General features: G+C 51.7%; 1 protein-coding gene across 9 annotated transcripts in view; it reads right to left on the bottom strand.

The window, feature by feature from the left end:
• Window positions 1–3,101: 3,101 nt before the first annotated feature.
• The window catches only part of AKAP1 (A-kinase anchoring protein 1), a 38,081-nt gene continuing 25,868 nt past the window's right edge, over window positions 3,102–15,314 (bottom strand). For 8 of the 9 annotated variants that reach the window (XM_058705887.1, XM_058705880.1, XM_058705881.1 and 5 more), the window contains 8 exons: window positions 14,299–14,425; window positions 13,627–13,754; window positions 11,357–11,534; window positions 9,797–9,947; window positions 9,274–9,341; window positions 7,768–7,841; window positions 7,490–7,552; window positions 3,102–6,944 (listed from right to left, as the gene is read on the bottom strand). In XM_058705887.1, coding sequence (XP_058561870.1) covers window positions 6,870–6,944; window positions 7,490–7,552; window positions 7,768–7,841; window positions 9,274–9,341; window positions 9,797–9,947; window positions 11,357–11,534; window positions 13,627–13,754; window positions 14,299–14,425 — 864 coding nt within the window. In that variant the 3' untranslated portion in view covers window positions 3,102–6,869. Of the gene's footprint in view, window positions 6,945–7,489; window positions 7,553–7,767; window positions 7,842–9,273; window positions 9,342–9,796; window positions 9,980–11,356; window positions 11,535–13,626; window positions 13,755–14,298; window positions 14,426–15,314 lie in introns of those variants that run through there. The other variant, XR_009255456.1, reaches the window with a different exon arrangement.

The following is a 15,314-nucleotide window of genomic DNA, read 5'->3' as shown; positions in this document are numbered from 1 at the left end:
GACGTGGGTTCAGTAGGGTGGGGCTTGAGGCTCTGCTCCCAGGACCTCCCAGGGGCTGCCACACTCTGGGACTGTGGACCGCACGTCGTTACCCAGGCAGGGTCTTCCTGATCTATCCTGGATAGATCAGGATCCTGTGATCCTGTGCTGGATCACCCTACGGGGAACCCTAGGGGAACAGGGCTTCTTTCTACCAGGAGAGAGTCTACAAGACACAGAGCTGCCAAACAGGACCTCAGGGATCTGAAGATTCTGTAATTCTCCAAGTCTAAAGAATTCATGGTTGGAAAAGAGGCAGGAAATACTAAGGCTGCATTTAAGTTTGAGTAAATGGGGGAGGAGTGTTTGCAGTGGGGAGGTTGGCAAACTCTTTCTGCGAAGGACTAGGCATTTTGGACCTCATAGGGCACACAGTCTCCACGCAGGTACTCAAGTTCGTGGCTGTAACACAATAGACAATATGTAAGCAAATGCCTGTGGCAGGTGCCAATACAGCTACACTTATAAACACAGGTCTGGTCTGTGACCTGAAGCTGACACTATGCTACCATTCGTGTGTGTGAGGGATAGACCCGCTGGTAGAAAACAGGAGAAATTAAGAATCATCTCCCCTGGAGAGGAAACATGGGTGCCTGGGGAACACGGCAAGAAGATACCCTTTCACTGGTTATCCTTAGAAATCTCTGGAATCGTGTATTGTGTGTCTCACCTATTTAGAAAAAAATGAAAACACAAGAAGATAGGACTTCTACGCATGACATATTTGCAGACAGCCTCCTGTGAAGACACACTTTCTCTTTTACCACGTCTTTCTCCAAGCGTCCATGAGCCAGACCTACAGGACAGCCCCTGTCTCAGCGGGAGGATGGCCTCGCTATGCCACCTCCTGCAAGGAGCCCTCCCAGAAACACGGGAATGTCAGCCTCACTCATCATTCCTTTCACCAGGAAGACAAGCAGAGGCATCGCATGCAGGTCCGAGCAGAGTCTGGAAGGTCCGGGTCCCAGTCCTGGCTCTGCTGATTTTAAGCCCATTTCCCACCTCCCTGGAGGCTGCCAGGGTCCCATAAGGAGGTGAGGGAAGGCACCTCCACAAGAAAGCACCGTCTGTGTAGAGGTCACTGAGCCTACCTTCCCACAGAGACGCTTCCTAACGGGTCAGTGTGGGACTCACCCTTGTGGCCCCTAGCGGGAAGCTCAGCATACAGCAGGCACTCAATGGAGGCCCCTAGCAGGATACTGGGTATACAGCAGACACTCCATGGAGACCCCTAGCAGGATGCTCAGCATACAGCAGGCACTCAATGGAGGCCCCTAATAGGATGCAGGATATACAGCAGACACTCCGTGGAGACAGAGGGATCAGTGAGAGCAGACAGAGCTCCTGCCTGTCACGAAGCCAAGGAAGCTGGAGAAAGGCAAGAAATCCATCCTGGGCCGAGGTAGGGGGTGTCTGCCTTCCGGTGCCTTCCGGTGCCTTCCAGGGCTTCTCAAATGGCGTCTGTCCCACCAGATGTCACCTGGGCCTATTTCTAGCAACCAACAGCCAAGATCTCGCCTAGGTGATTTGCTTTGTAAAAATACAAAGTAAGCCAGCCTCATTAATAGGAATCTTCAGGAAGGCTCTTATTTACAGAGATCAGTCTAAAGGCAAAGCTGGCAAGTGCCTCTGTGTTCATCTAATTTACCCCCTCTTTTCACAGATGGGGGGTTTGGGGGCAGAGAGGGCAAGGAGCTTGCCCCCAGTCCCAGGGCCAGAGCTCTGAGTCCTTAGAGGATAGGTCAGGGACCCAGAACGAGGGACCATCAATCAGGACAGGCTGGAACAGACTGAAGATAACATACAACCTTGACCTCAGTGACTTATGCCAGACTTGCTTCACACACCAACATGCACTGGGAGGTCGGCTGCAAGTCTGTTCTACACATCTTCACGCCGGGACCCAGGGACATGGACTAGGCCAGAGGGAGAGAAAATGTGAGTCTGCCTTGGGACACACACTGCCTCTACCCACCTCTCCCTGACCACGCCCAAGCTCAGGAGCACTAAGACATACAATCCTACTCCAGGGATGGAGGGTGGAATTTTTGGCAAGACATTCACTCCAACAGGGATGCTCAGTCTAACAACAGCCGGTGTTGTCAGGACAAAAAGATAGAAATGTTCAGATATACAAGGTGTTCTGAAAACAAAGCAAAACAAAAAAAGTCAAAGTACTACTCCAGACAAAAGTGAATCGAAATCAAGAACTCAGGAACAGGTGCATAAGAATGAGTAGTAAAGCTAGTGAAACAAAGTTGGGCCAACATGTTTCCTGATAACGTGACTGAACTTTAAGGTCACCATTTAAAACTCTTGAGACAGAGGCCTATGTTAAATTCTGACCTGGGTTCTAGAGGATTCTAACAAAACCCAGGAGGCAGGGAGAGGGTGTACACGCACACTTGTAGGAAGAAGGGCAGAAATCTCTCTGCTGAGTTTCTTCTTGTCTGAGGAGAAAGGAGGCCTTAACCGTGTTAGAGTCAGAGAAATATAAGTTCAATGTTACTGGTGAATTACTCCTATCTGCTGATAACATAGGAACAAGATGTTAAATGCTAATTTTACAACACGGAAAAATTCGAGTCAAGCAAGGGAAGAAAGCAAAAAAATATATAAATAAAAGTTAGAAAACATAACAGAAAAATGAATGAAATGGCAAGTCATAATGCAACAGTGACCACAATGAAGAAGTCAGATTCACCTAGTGACTTCGTAGATTTTGCTAAAAAAAAAAAAAAAATTCCAGCAGTGTGCTGTTTACAAGCCATCCACCCACCTGCTTAAATGACAGAAAAATATACAAAATTTAAAACAGAAAGCACCAAACAGAATACCAAAGATATTTTACACTGATGAGAAAATACCACCCATGAGCTTTTTCAAACTAAGTAACGTAATAGCTCCTTTTACAAGTTTTCAGTTAAGAAAAACAGGAAAACGTGACAACACCAGAAGCCTTTAATGTGCTTTTTTCTTGGAAATGGAAAGTACAGACGAAAAAACAAACAAACAAAAAAAAAACGTTGGAAGGAAAGGGTAAGAAAAACAACAGATACGAATAATTTACAAGCTTGATTTAATATATTATCACATAAAACTTTGTAACAAACCGGCAACATGCATTTTTTCCCAAATGTCAGTAAAACGTTCGCCATGATTGCCTCCCCCAAAAAATCATTCTGAAGTTCATCTGGAACAATAAATGTGCAAAAGAACCTAGAACATTTTGCAAAGGACGAACATAAGGCTGTTAATAGTGGCGTGATGGTGATCGATGGGATGGTCCAGGACCTGACGCGGCAGCCTCCTGTGGCTATGGAGCACCTGAGTTGTGGTTAGTCCGGAAAGACAGGCCAGAAGTGTAAAATATACACACGGGATTCCAAACACTTAGTATGAAAATACTGTAAAATTGCAATGATATTTCTAATGTGCATTACATGTTGAAATGTGGGGTTAAACAAACTTAAAATTAATTTCACCTGGTTATCCCCCCCCCCCCCCCCCTTTTATCGAGCTCCTGGAAAACTTTAAATTACACGTGTGGCTCCCGTATTTCTTTTGGACACTGCTGGTCTACAAACAATCCAAATTTCCTATTCTCGGTCCATATATGACCTTTTCCAGAGTTCTTTCCTTCTTGGGTCATCAAAGATTCAAAATGTTCACTCTGGCCTAGATACGGCATGTAATTCCTGACTTTATGTTTCTTAAACTTTAATTTCTCATATAAGCCAAATGATTGAGCACCTCCTGTCATGGTGTTTTCCCATGCTAACTTGCAAAACTCTTCTGCGGGCCAAAGATGTAGCAAGTGCAGCCTTTAGGTGGGGATGTGGAACAAAGCGCGAGCCACCCTCGCGTTGCTTCGGAGGAGCTGTGGCTTGGGCAACAGCCTGGCTTTGAGTCTCCCACTGCAAACCACTTTCTCAAGTCACCATCTATGTCCGGGCTCCGTCCCTGCCTCACTGGGGTGTCACGAGGACCAAGTATTCCCTGCTGAACAGCACGACATCTGAGCCAGTAAGCTCTCCATCACTCCTGTGGCAGCTAAGCAGGATGCGTGAGGGCGCACAAGGTGTAGCGGTAACCCCAGAACCCATACTGACCCCCACTGGGACCAGCCACACCTAGCAGGGCCCCGAGGGCCAGAGGGCCAGCAGCTGGAATAAACACCCCTCGTGACAACTAGCCTCCCTCCCCCACACCCCATGGCGGGCTATCCAGTCTCCCTCCAGCACCATGAGCTTTCAAACTCCTACTTAAGCTCTCCCCTGGATGGCTCAGTTAACTCAAAGAACATGTCTAGGGGCCCCTGGGTGGCTCAGTCAGCTGAGCGTCTGACTTCGGCTCAGGTCACGATCTCACGGTTTGTGAGTTCGAGTCCCGCATCAGGCTCGCTGTCAGTGCAGAGCCTGCTTTGGATTATCTGTCTCCCTCTCTCTCTCTGCCCCTTCCCTGCTTGCACTCACTCTCTCAAAAATGAATCTTTACACAAAAACGGGTCTAAAGACCAAGAATGGGTCTAAAATACACTGGTCCGGAGGGCCGATGCCCAGAATGAGGGAGCGAGGGCCTCCTTAAATCCTCTCCTCTGTAAGAGCAACAAGATTACCAGCAAAATGGCCAAAGTCACCTTTCTCAGAACTCTAATCTGAGAAGGGTCTATTCGAAGAGTACATACCCTTCCCCACCTTCCAAACGCACTTTTCCTCCCAATAAACCAAAACTTCCTTAAACGGACCCATTCCTGAAGGTTAAGGCTATAAGACCTGAGCAGCCCACCCCCTCATCCCCGTTGCCCCACCTCCCCTCACCCCCGTCCTGGAGGCCTTGCTCAGGGGATCCTGCCACATCACTCGTCACCCCAACCCATCCCCCCAGGAGCCCCCATCTTGTCTGGACCACCCTGGCTTTGGTCTCTGTTCATCCACCACCCTCTGCCCACCTCCAGGCACCACAACCGTGTGGTTCCCTCCAGTCAAAGCTGAAAGCCACATCTGCACACCAGGCTTTGTGACTGTCCCCAAACTAGCTTGAAGGCTCCCCCACACCAGTTTCTGTTCCAGGGATGAAGAACTGCACAGAAAAAGGGAGACTGGGTGTGACCCAAGTTGGCCCACGTCATAGCGAACTACCGCTGGGACTTTGGACTAGCGGCAGCAGAGACCGCATGACAGCTGGCCTTGGGCCAAGCTCGGTACCAGCGGGGGACACTGCCATGATTTTACTTCATTTACTTCCCTGCCTTGAGGTGGGGTCCCAGGAGCTGATCCTACAGAGGAGGGGCGCAGGCCGCCAACCACTCACTACCCCCGGCCGGGGAGAGGGGCCACAGCCTCTCCCTGGGAGGATCGCTTCAGTGTGAAAGAGCTCTGGGCAGCCTCAGCTCTCCAGAGACTCCTGAAGGGCGGGAAAGCCCCAAGCCACGGGCCTGGCCTGGGCCTGCCTTTGCCCTAAGAGGAGGGGCCGGTAGATCAAAGCTCTCCCCACGTAGGGGGATATGGCTCCTACCACTGCAACGCATTAAATAACTGCAAAGATCTACTGAGAACACCCAAAGACGTCTGGAAACCGGTGCTTTAAACTCAGGCCTGGCTATCTGAGACACTCCTGAGGGGAAGCCAGAGGAAGCTTGGCTGCTACCTTGTGGGGCAAGGAGAGGAAAAAGCTGGATGGAAATCTCTGGCTAACCGGTGTCCTAAAAGCCCTGGGTGTCCTTTAGACGGGCCCCTCCAGGCCACCGCACACAATCACCTCCTCACTCCCCACGCCAACCCTTCTCAGCATGGAAGAAATGGACTCAAAGCTACAGTGTATACAAGGTTTATAGAAGTTTAAGTTACTTTCTTAAATCCCACAATGCTAAAGCCAGTCTAAAAAAGAATCAAAACACACCACTGTAAGGTAATTCAATGTTTTTTTCTGTTTTTTTTTTTTTTAACAAATTTGTACAGGGAAGAAAAAAAAAAAGAAAAAAAAAAAAGCCCCAATCACAATCTATAGCACACAGTCACCCTGTCCAGCCAGCACCCAGGAAGCCACCTGAGGAGCTGGCCCAGGCAGGCGGCTGTAGTCCACAGAAGGAACTTCTGCTCACAGATGATGTGGGTGTGGAAAAATCTTGAGTTCCCTTTGTTCTCCAGTGTATCTTATACAAAATATTACATTTTTTTAAACATATATTTACAGAGTTTGCACAAATAGAAAATGGATACAAATTACAACCAGGCTTGGCGAGATAACAGCTTCCCTCCCCCAGGGACCAAGGCCAGAGGTATGACTGCTTCGTATTTACATATGCATTAAAAAGTCTGCCTTCTGAGAGACCTAGATGAAGTTTATAAAAACTGGTTAAACATCATAAATTCATTTACGACAGCTGTACAAGTAATCAATGCCGATTAGTGATTTCATGTCTTGCTCCCTGAAGAAAGATTCTGAATGAAGTAAAAGAAACCCTCTGAAGCAAGCAGCACAGCCCTCGGCCGGTGGCTGCGGTGGTTCGGTCTTGCGGTTGGGGGGGGGGGGGGGGGACGGCGGAGTGCAGGTGGTGGAGGACAGCCCGGCTGCCACCCTAATTCGGCTTTTTGTCTTGTTTTGTTTTTAAAGGCTTGGAACCAGGTTAAGCCGACTGGCTCGTTCAACACCATCCTATGGCTTTGAAAGAACCCACGGTTCCCTCCTTGTCAACGTGACTACAGTACAAAAAAAGAGAACTTTCCGGGGAAGATAACGTTTGTTATTCTGATGTAAAGTCTTTGCCTTAGCGCCAAGCCCAGCGTCACCAGTGCAAGAGACTCCGACGAGGCCGTGGGGGGCGGGGGTCAGAGGCTTGCGTAGTAGCTGTCTACCCACTGAGCAAGTCCTCGCTCCACCAGCGACCGGTTTATCAACACCGCCTAGAAAACAAAGTTCCCTTGAGAGCTCTGCCCACTCCACCCCGGGGCCATTTCTCAAGCCAGCCCCGGGGTTCTCCCTCTCACAGTCCCAGACAACCACTGCACGCGACAGGTCCGAGAGAGACGGGGGGGGAGGCAGGACCCCTCTAGGCCAACAAGGGGCATTTACTTAATGTTCTGTTGGCAGGACGACAGGCTTTTCAATACACTGAAGAAATCTGAGCTTTAATACCAAGAAACGCAATGGAAAACCCAATGGAAGAGGTCTGGATAAGATCCAGGAAGGACCGCTGACATTTTGTCGTGGGGCCTGTCTGCGCACGGCAGGAAGCCAAGCAGCACCCGCTTGCTGGCCTCCACCCGCTAGACGACACTGGCATCACCACCCCCAGCTGTGGCGACCAAAGACGTCTCCCGCCATCGCTACAGGTGCAGGCTACAGGCCTATAGTTTTCTGATGGTCTCAAGCGGAGACAAGAGCAGAACCAGCTCCAAATCAACCCATGACTGCCGGCCAGCAACTTAAAGGAAAGAACAGAACTTACTTCATTTCCAACCACACTCCATAGCTGAATCAGAGGAAGGCCAGTCGGACTGTAACTTGTCACCTAGAAAAACAACAGAAAAAAAGCAAGCATGTTTAAAAGCTACCCCATGCACCCCTCCTCAGCCCAGGGCCCAAGCCACAAAGGAGAAAGGAATTCAAAGGTCAGTTCCCAGGAATCCAAGATCCTGGATAAGAGAGGCCAGGAGGCTGTACCCACGCCAGGCAGGAAGCTCCTCACACAGCCCCCGTGCGGCCTGGCCGCCCCCACCCACACACCTGAGCCAGCAGTGCTGTGTTTCCCGTCATCTCGCTCATAGCTGCATCGGCCTCAGGTGAGAAGTGGTCATCGTCTTTAGAAGGAAAAAGAAAAGCAGCAGGTAGGCTTTCACCAAGGCAAAGCATTGTCATGACTTACACAGCTTCCAGGGCTTTTCCAAGAAGATGCCTCAGGTGCTGCCGGGCACGTGACAACTTCCTTTGGAAGAGCCGCCTGTGACAGGGACACAGGCCAGGCCTCCACGGGGCTCCAAGTGGACACACTCACAGGGTCTCCGCTATAGGTCACCCACCCACCGCAGGTGGGGCCCAAAGGGACAGAAACCCTGCCTTCAATGGGAACACCGCTGCCACCACGACCACCACCTACTGGCGTGCTGACTGGGCTGAACACGTTGTAGATCTTCTTCCACTGAAGCAGCAACACCCTACAAATGCGATGTTATCCCCACTTTCCAGGTGGGAACAGAGAGACTAAGGTGGTGGCTGAAGTCGACCAGCCCCCAGAGTGGTGAAGGTGGGTTTCGAATCTAAGCAGCAAGCCATGGAGGCAGCCCTCGTTGTCGGATTATAAAGTTATGCACAAGGACACAGCCAAGGCAAGAGGTGGTAAGGATGGGAGAGGCAAGTTCGTGAAGGTCTGGGAATGCCTTTGTGTTTGGGAAGGTCTGGGAATGCCATGACAGGGAGCATGTCAGCTGGGCGGGACTGTGGAGGTGGGACGGAAATGGAGAGGGATGCTGGACAGAGCAATAAGGAAAGGAGACAGGCCTTGCCCAGCGCTCTAGCTGACAGGACTCTGGCTAGACTGTAGTGCCTCTAATGCACTTCACTGCTTTAGACAAGAACAAGATTAGAAGAGTGTGGGATGATCGGACTATTTATTACCTACAAATAGAAAACATCCTGGTCATCGACAGCTGCAACTTGACCAGCATCCACATATCAGTTCCTAGGTTTATGTAATTTCCTCAGCTGCCCTGAAGGACAGGTACTATCCCATTTTCCAGATGGTTAAAAAAAACAAAAAACAAAAAACAAAAAACAATGGCAAGGCTAACCAACTTGCCCAGGACCACTGTTAGTCCCCTACCCTCAGGGAATGCAGTTAGTCTAAGATACCACACTGCTCGGTGCTGGCATGGTCCCCACAGGGCCTAGCTGAGCAGTGCTGTGGCCTCAATGCCTGCCCTCAACCACACATGCTAGGACTCTGGGTCTCAACTATGTTCTGTGTTTGCAACCTCTCAAGGTCGGAGGTCTAGGTAAAGTCCACAACGGTGGTCCTGAAAGGTGGGTCCAGGGCCAGCAGTACTGGCATCACCGGAGTACTTGTTAGAGAGATGCACATCCTTGGGCCTTGGCCCAGACCTATTCAATCAAGAACTCCGTCAGACACAGCAATCTGCATTTAGCATAAGCCCTCTGGGTGCAAAGGAAGGCGCTCAAAGAGAAAGACCCACTCTCAACAACTGTTCCCACAAAGCCAGAGGCCTCGACCGTTACCTGACAAGGGCATCACGCTGTCCAGAAGGACCTCTGCTCCCTGGAACGGCAGGGTCACAAAGTCGGACCTAGAAAGGTAAGGAAGGAACCCTGTTTATGAACCTGAAGTCTGACTCTACTCCAATACCAATCTTCTGCTTTGAGCTGTGAGCCCCCCCACGACCCAGGATGAAGCAAAGCAGAGGCCTCTACGATGGGCAAGGAGGCCGCGGCTCCCTGGATGCAGGCCACCTCCCTGCTGCAGCCTGACCTCAGAGGGACTGCTCACATCCAACTCCCAGAGGAGCTGCTTCACTTGTGTCCTACAATACCCGGGGACCTCCTCCCCAAGACAGGCCTTTCTAGCTCAGTTTGACTGAGGCGAGCAGTGCAGCAGGTTCCTATCAGACCCTGCCAAACCAGAGTAGGCAGCAGGAGAAAGGGTCAACCTACGTCCCAGGCTTGGTAGAACTGTGCCAGCTCTGCAGAGATCACACAGCCCCAACACGCATGGCATGCGCTCGTCGGAGGAGTGTGGACCCACCGGATCTGCCGGAGCGCGTCCACTTTCACTCTCTTATATCCACCGTAGTCCACGTAGCGGATCTCCACTTCATTGCTTTCCTCGTAGGAGGCCACCACTTGGGCTCTCCACCAGGCACCGTCCACACCGGGGGCAGCACAGATGACCGTGACTGCAGGGCAGGAAGAGAGCGTGTGGACAGTCCTGGCATAGGACAGGGCACCAAGGGTCCCCAGTCAGTGCTACCCACCTCCCCACCTTACTTCTCAGAGTCCTGTGCCTCCACCGGGCAGGGGACTAGCAAGGAGCCCCCACAGCCTCCCTGCAGCCCGAGACTGGCCAAGGGAAGGACCTAGATGTGGGAAATTTGGCCTCCCACATGCCACCCAAAAAGCTCTGCAGACCAAAAAGCATTCTTCCAGATCCATCTACTCTGAAACCTACTAGAGCCTGAGATAGATAAGGATTGGCCAGAAGAAACCAAGTAAAATCTAAAACTCAGGGAAGGGGGATTTATATTCTTAAGGGAGAGTCCCAGAAAGAATCAAAAACCTCCAAATGTGGCAGATCTCACTGGCCTGGCGTCTAGGGCCTGTTCCGGCCCGTGACAACTCAGAAGTTGATCAGAAGGGGACTTGCAGGCTTAAGCCCGCTTCTTCTAGCCTTTGCTTCAGGAAGTTGCTCAGAGCACACGTGTCCCTGGCAGCCAGTGGTCACCAACCCCTGCCTGTAGCAGCAGGGCCAGAACAAACGGAACTACAGGCTGAGGGCCTGCACACTCAATTGACCACACTGTGTCCTGACCTTGACCCTTAAGGGGAACCCCTGGCATAGTCACTCAGACCCCAGTTTGGTCTTCACTGCTGGATTGAGGCAACAACAGAGACTCTGATGAAAATTAAATCCTTATTTCTGTGATCTCAGTAACTTCACAGATCTCTCAAATGCCTTGAAGCCCCCCTAGGGTGCTCCAGGTTAGGAGTCCCTGATAGCAATGGGTGAAGAGATGTTCTGACCTTGGATTCTCGCCAACACGGGCAACAAAGAAAATAGTGACAAAGGACAGACTCAAGACCACAAGTGAGTTTAGACCCCAGGACCCTGGTTCCTGCTCAAGTGTCACCTAGGCAACTCCCTCGACTTCAGAGGCTCAGTTTTCTCATCTGTCAAACGGAGATGAACCAACCCACCATAAAGGCCTCTTGCCCGTCAGGAGCTTCTACGAGAATCACCATCTGGATCAGGCTCTTTATATAGAATAATCCAACCCTAATTCCTGGAGCAAGCTGGCATCAGCCCCATTCCACAGATACATGGCAGAGCTAGAATTCGTGTGTTAAAACTCTACTCCAACCGCACGGGACTCTGTCAGCCAGTGGGAAGGCCATTTCCATTGGGCTCGCTGGGTAACCCAGCCCACAATAACTCCATCCTGCTGGCAAGCACTCAGGGATGCTGTTCCCATGAAGGATCCCAGAACAGCCTCCTCCTGGGTCAAGACCAAGGGCAGAACAGGCCACCCCCAAAACCTCTCCCCATGGCCTGGCCAGGGCTCCCCGCTGACCCCAGGGCAGCACTTACTTTCCACCGGGGTGGGCAAGGTGGGGATCCCGGGCTGGGAATAGCACAGGTACATCTGCTGGTCCAGGCTCCGCAGTGCATGGAAGGTGGGGTGCGTGTGCTGCTGCACGAACAAGTGCCCAGCGTTGACCTGGTTGACCACAATCACCTCCACAGTGATGCCATCGGGGAGCATGAGCTGCAGAGGACGAGAAGGGGCAGCAGGCGCTGCAACAATCCTTCTCGGGTTTGAGGTAAGCCCTGAGGCCGCAGGGCAAGTCTCTGAACTGGCACCTCTTTGAAAAGGGCATGACAACCCAACACAACATGGCACCCAAATGGCAGAAGTTCAAGGAAAACTACTTCAGCCATGGAAAGTGTGACACCTCAGAGGCCCTGTCCCGCAATGCCAACAGTAACCTCCAGAGGCGGCCTCGCCTCAGGGCTGGGCAGGGAGGAGGCAGCTGTGGAAACAGTGAGGGGCCCCGGGCAGGGTCCAGGCACCAGAGCTTCCGCTCCCCCCACCACTACTTGAGACTGTAGCACCAGGGAAGGCAAGGGAATGAGGGGCCACTGAGAACAAGCTACCAGGGGATAAGAGGTGGGCAGGCCCTCAGGCCCCCCAGCCAGCATCTGTGGCCCTGCAGCTGATCCCAGGAGCTTCAAGTTGGACAGGCTCTCTCTCCTCCGCTTTCCTGCCAACAAGGACCCAACTGTTTGAGTCCTACTGTCTCTTCCTCTCTACACTCCACAGACACCCTCCCAAGTCCTTCCCACTCTGCGATTCGGAATGTAGATTTGCTCAGTGGCCAGGCCCCACATTAGAGGCCCTAGCAGAGGCTAAGCCTGGTCTCAAAAAGACTTGTCCCTAGACACTAATTTCCCTTACAGGCAACATCTAGGTGGGCCTGGACACAGAAAGATGTCTAGTCCACCATCCAGTCAGGTGGCCACACCTCTGGCTGAGAGTTCTGACTTCCCCACCTCCCCCGAGTGCTGCTGGTTGCAAGGTATCTGGGATCTCCTCTCCACACAGAGAACAATGGGAGGAAGCCCTAACAACTGCTCAATTGTGTATAATTTAAGAGCGGGTCTGGTCCAAGCCTGCTGGGAAAAATGCTATGATTCAGAAGTAAAGGACAGAGTGGGGTTCAGCCCACTCCCAAACATCCACAGAAGACAACAGGACCTCCATCCCCTGCCTTCACCCACGGCACAGAGATCTTTGGAGGGGCAAGATACAGAACCGAGAAGTCAACCATCCCAAACAAAAGCTAGGGAGGTAATTTTCTTGAAGAAGCACGTTCAGCCCACGTGTGAAATGCAACAGTCGTCTTTGGCCTACAAAACCCTACAATTCTTCTACCAGTGAGATAAAGCTCAAATAGAGCTGGAGGCATGTTGCAGGATCTGAGTGACAGGCCCCAGAAACGCCATGGCCCCCAGCACACAGAGGCCCCAAGAGGTCAGCTTTCCCTCCAAAGAGCCTCCGGGTTTCCACAGCCTGGTGGGGAGAATTTCTTCTCCTTTAATAATCTAGGTATTTCCCATGAGAAGGGAAAGGGAAAGGGAATCCTTCACCAGGGCCACCACTAGGCCCGGCTCAACTAGGAGTAAGGAACACAAGGACCCATTATGAGCCCATCCAAGCCCACAATGGTGGGTCCCACCCAGGCCTCAGAGGGGTTAGGCTGTGACTCTGCACACAGCACCAGCTTTAAGGAGACCCAAGCCAACCAAGTGCACCCGGTCTCCTGGATAGACCATAATCCTTCCTAGGCAAATGCCTTAAAAACACAACAGGTGCCGGCCTGAGGAGAACCATCCCTCCAAGTGGGGACAGAGGCACGTCTGGCTTTGTACCAGCACTTCAGCCCTGAAGCCCAGCCCCAGAAAACACAGACTAGAAGCATAACTGAGGGGCACATGGGTGGCTCAGTCGGTTAAGCGTCCAACTTCCGCTCAGGTCGTGATCTCACAGTTAGTGGGTTCGAGCCGCACGATGGGCTCTGTGCTGACAGCTCGGAGCCTGGAGCCTGCTTCGGATTCTGTGTCCCCCTCTCTCTCCGCTCCTTCCCCTCTCTCTCTGCTCCTTCCCCACTTGCACTGTCTCTCTCAAAAATAAAAAAATAGAAGCATAACTGAACTGACCAGAGGAGGCCAGAGGTGACAGGTCAGAGATGTCAACGAGCTCTTGGCCTTGTGGGCCCACAGTCTTGGGAGTTTCTTATTTGGGGCAGGCTGGGGTGAAAGGAAGGCAAGAGGATCTGGTCCCCCAGGCGCATGCTCACCCAGGAAGTCATCGGAAGAGAAGGCAGTGCCAGTGACGGCAGTGGGGGAGCGTAGATATTGGTGAGGTTCAGTTCCTTGAACTTCTTTCCAATCAGGTTCAGCGCCTTGTCCACATGATGCTGAGAGCCTAGATGGGGGTAAAAGCAGGAGAGCCAGTGGGTAGGACAAACCGCAAAACCAAACTCACACACAACCCCCACTCCACCAGACTTTTCCCAGAGCTCAAGTAAATCTTTAGAGTGCCAAACAGCTAAGTTCTGCCTTAAGAAGAAAAGCATCTACAGAGGCTTGAAACCCACTGACCTTTCAAATGGTACCTCTGCCGCTGTGTCCATGCTTTGAATGCAATAGGAGGCTAGCAGATGGGAAAGGCCCAGCCCTCACCGACCGGAGGGGAATCCCGTTCTGCTCTGCGAGGGAGGCGTGTGAGGCAGCGGGCACTATAAGGCCAGGACCCCCAGCCTGCCTGAGTGCGCATGCCTCTCCTGGCCAGAAGATCTGGGGGAGGGAGCAGAGGCCCCTTCAAGTACCTGAACTGGAGAGGAGGGCTGAAGATCACCTGGGATGATCAGCGTTCTCTATTTGGAGACTGAGATCCCAAAAGGGGAAGAACTGGGACTCAAATGCTTTCAGGCAAGAAACCTAAACAAAGGGTGGCAGGTGCCACTGACCTTCTATGTGGCAGATCTGGATGTTCTGGGTATAAGGCAGGGTTGAGATGTAGATCTTGGCACCAGACGTTTGCTTCAAAAAACTCACATACCGCCCCTGCTTGCCAATTAGCCGACCAACTAAGTGCTGAGAGAGACAGAGAGACAATTGGGGGCGTTAATGGGAAACCAACTCCCTGCATTCCCCAAGACCTACCTTTGTTTTACACAAGGTCAAGCTCAAACATATTAACGGTTAACATGCCAGCACTCATTTGCCAGGCACTGCTGTAAGCACTTACCATGAAACAGATACCTTTATCACTGTTTTACAAATTAACAAGCTCAGAGAGGCTAAGTAACTCACGCAATATCACAAAGCTACTAAGTGGCTGAACGACACAGTCTGGCCCCCAGGACTCAGCAGTTCCCATTTCTTCCTCCAACAACCTGGCCTACATCCAGAAAGCTGCAAAGCAGCATATTCTCCTCCCAAATCTACACTAGATGTTTCACCAGCACAAGCACGATTTAGGACTTCTCTGACCTCTTCAAGTCTATCTGGTTTCTGACCTCTTCAAGTCTATCTGGTTTCAAAGATAGAGGCTCCGTTTGAAAGTAAAAGTCAAAAGAACCCTTGGGCTTCTGCTGCCAATTGATAGCGGGCTGGAGCCTTCAGAGCACGAGGCTTGCAAAAGTGCCCAGCATGCCAAGAGTTCAAGGCAGACAGAAGAAGCCAAACTTAGCCATGATGTAAGACAAGCTCGGAGATGATCCCAAACGACCCCACCCCAGCAGAGCCACAAAGGACACAGTCGCTCTGCACCCAGAGCTGCCTGGGCGCGCCCTTTGCAACCACTGAAGGAGAAGAGGGCAGGATTGCTATCAGGGTCACGGCAGGAGAAAACACCAAGGGAGCCAGCACCCTGGGGTCAAAGCAGCCCGCCTGACCCAGAGTTCAAACCAAGCCAAGTCTCCACGGCAGCAGGGAGCTAAGCGCCCAGGAGAATTCAGTTGGCCAATTATTTCTGAGCCCC

The sequence above is a fragment of the Neofelis nebulosa genome, chromosome 16 (assembly GCF_028018385.1).
Source record: "Neofelis nebulosa isolate mNeoNeb1 chromosome 16, mNeoNeb1.pri, whole genome shotgun sequence".
In the NCBI taxonomy this organism is placed as follows: domain Eukaryota; kingdom Metazoa; phylum Chordata; class Mammalia; order Carnivora; family Felidae; genus Neofelis; species Neofelis nebulosa.
The sequence above is the reverse complement of the archived record's forward strand: the minus strand, read 5'-3'. Positions and strand labels throughout refer to the sequence as shown.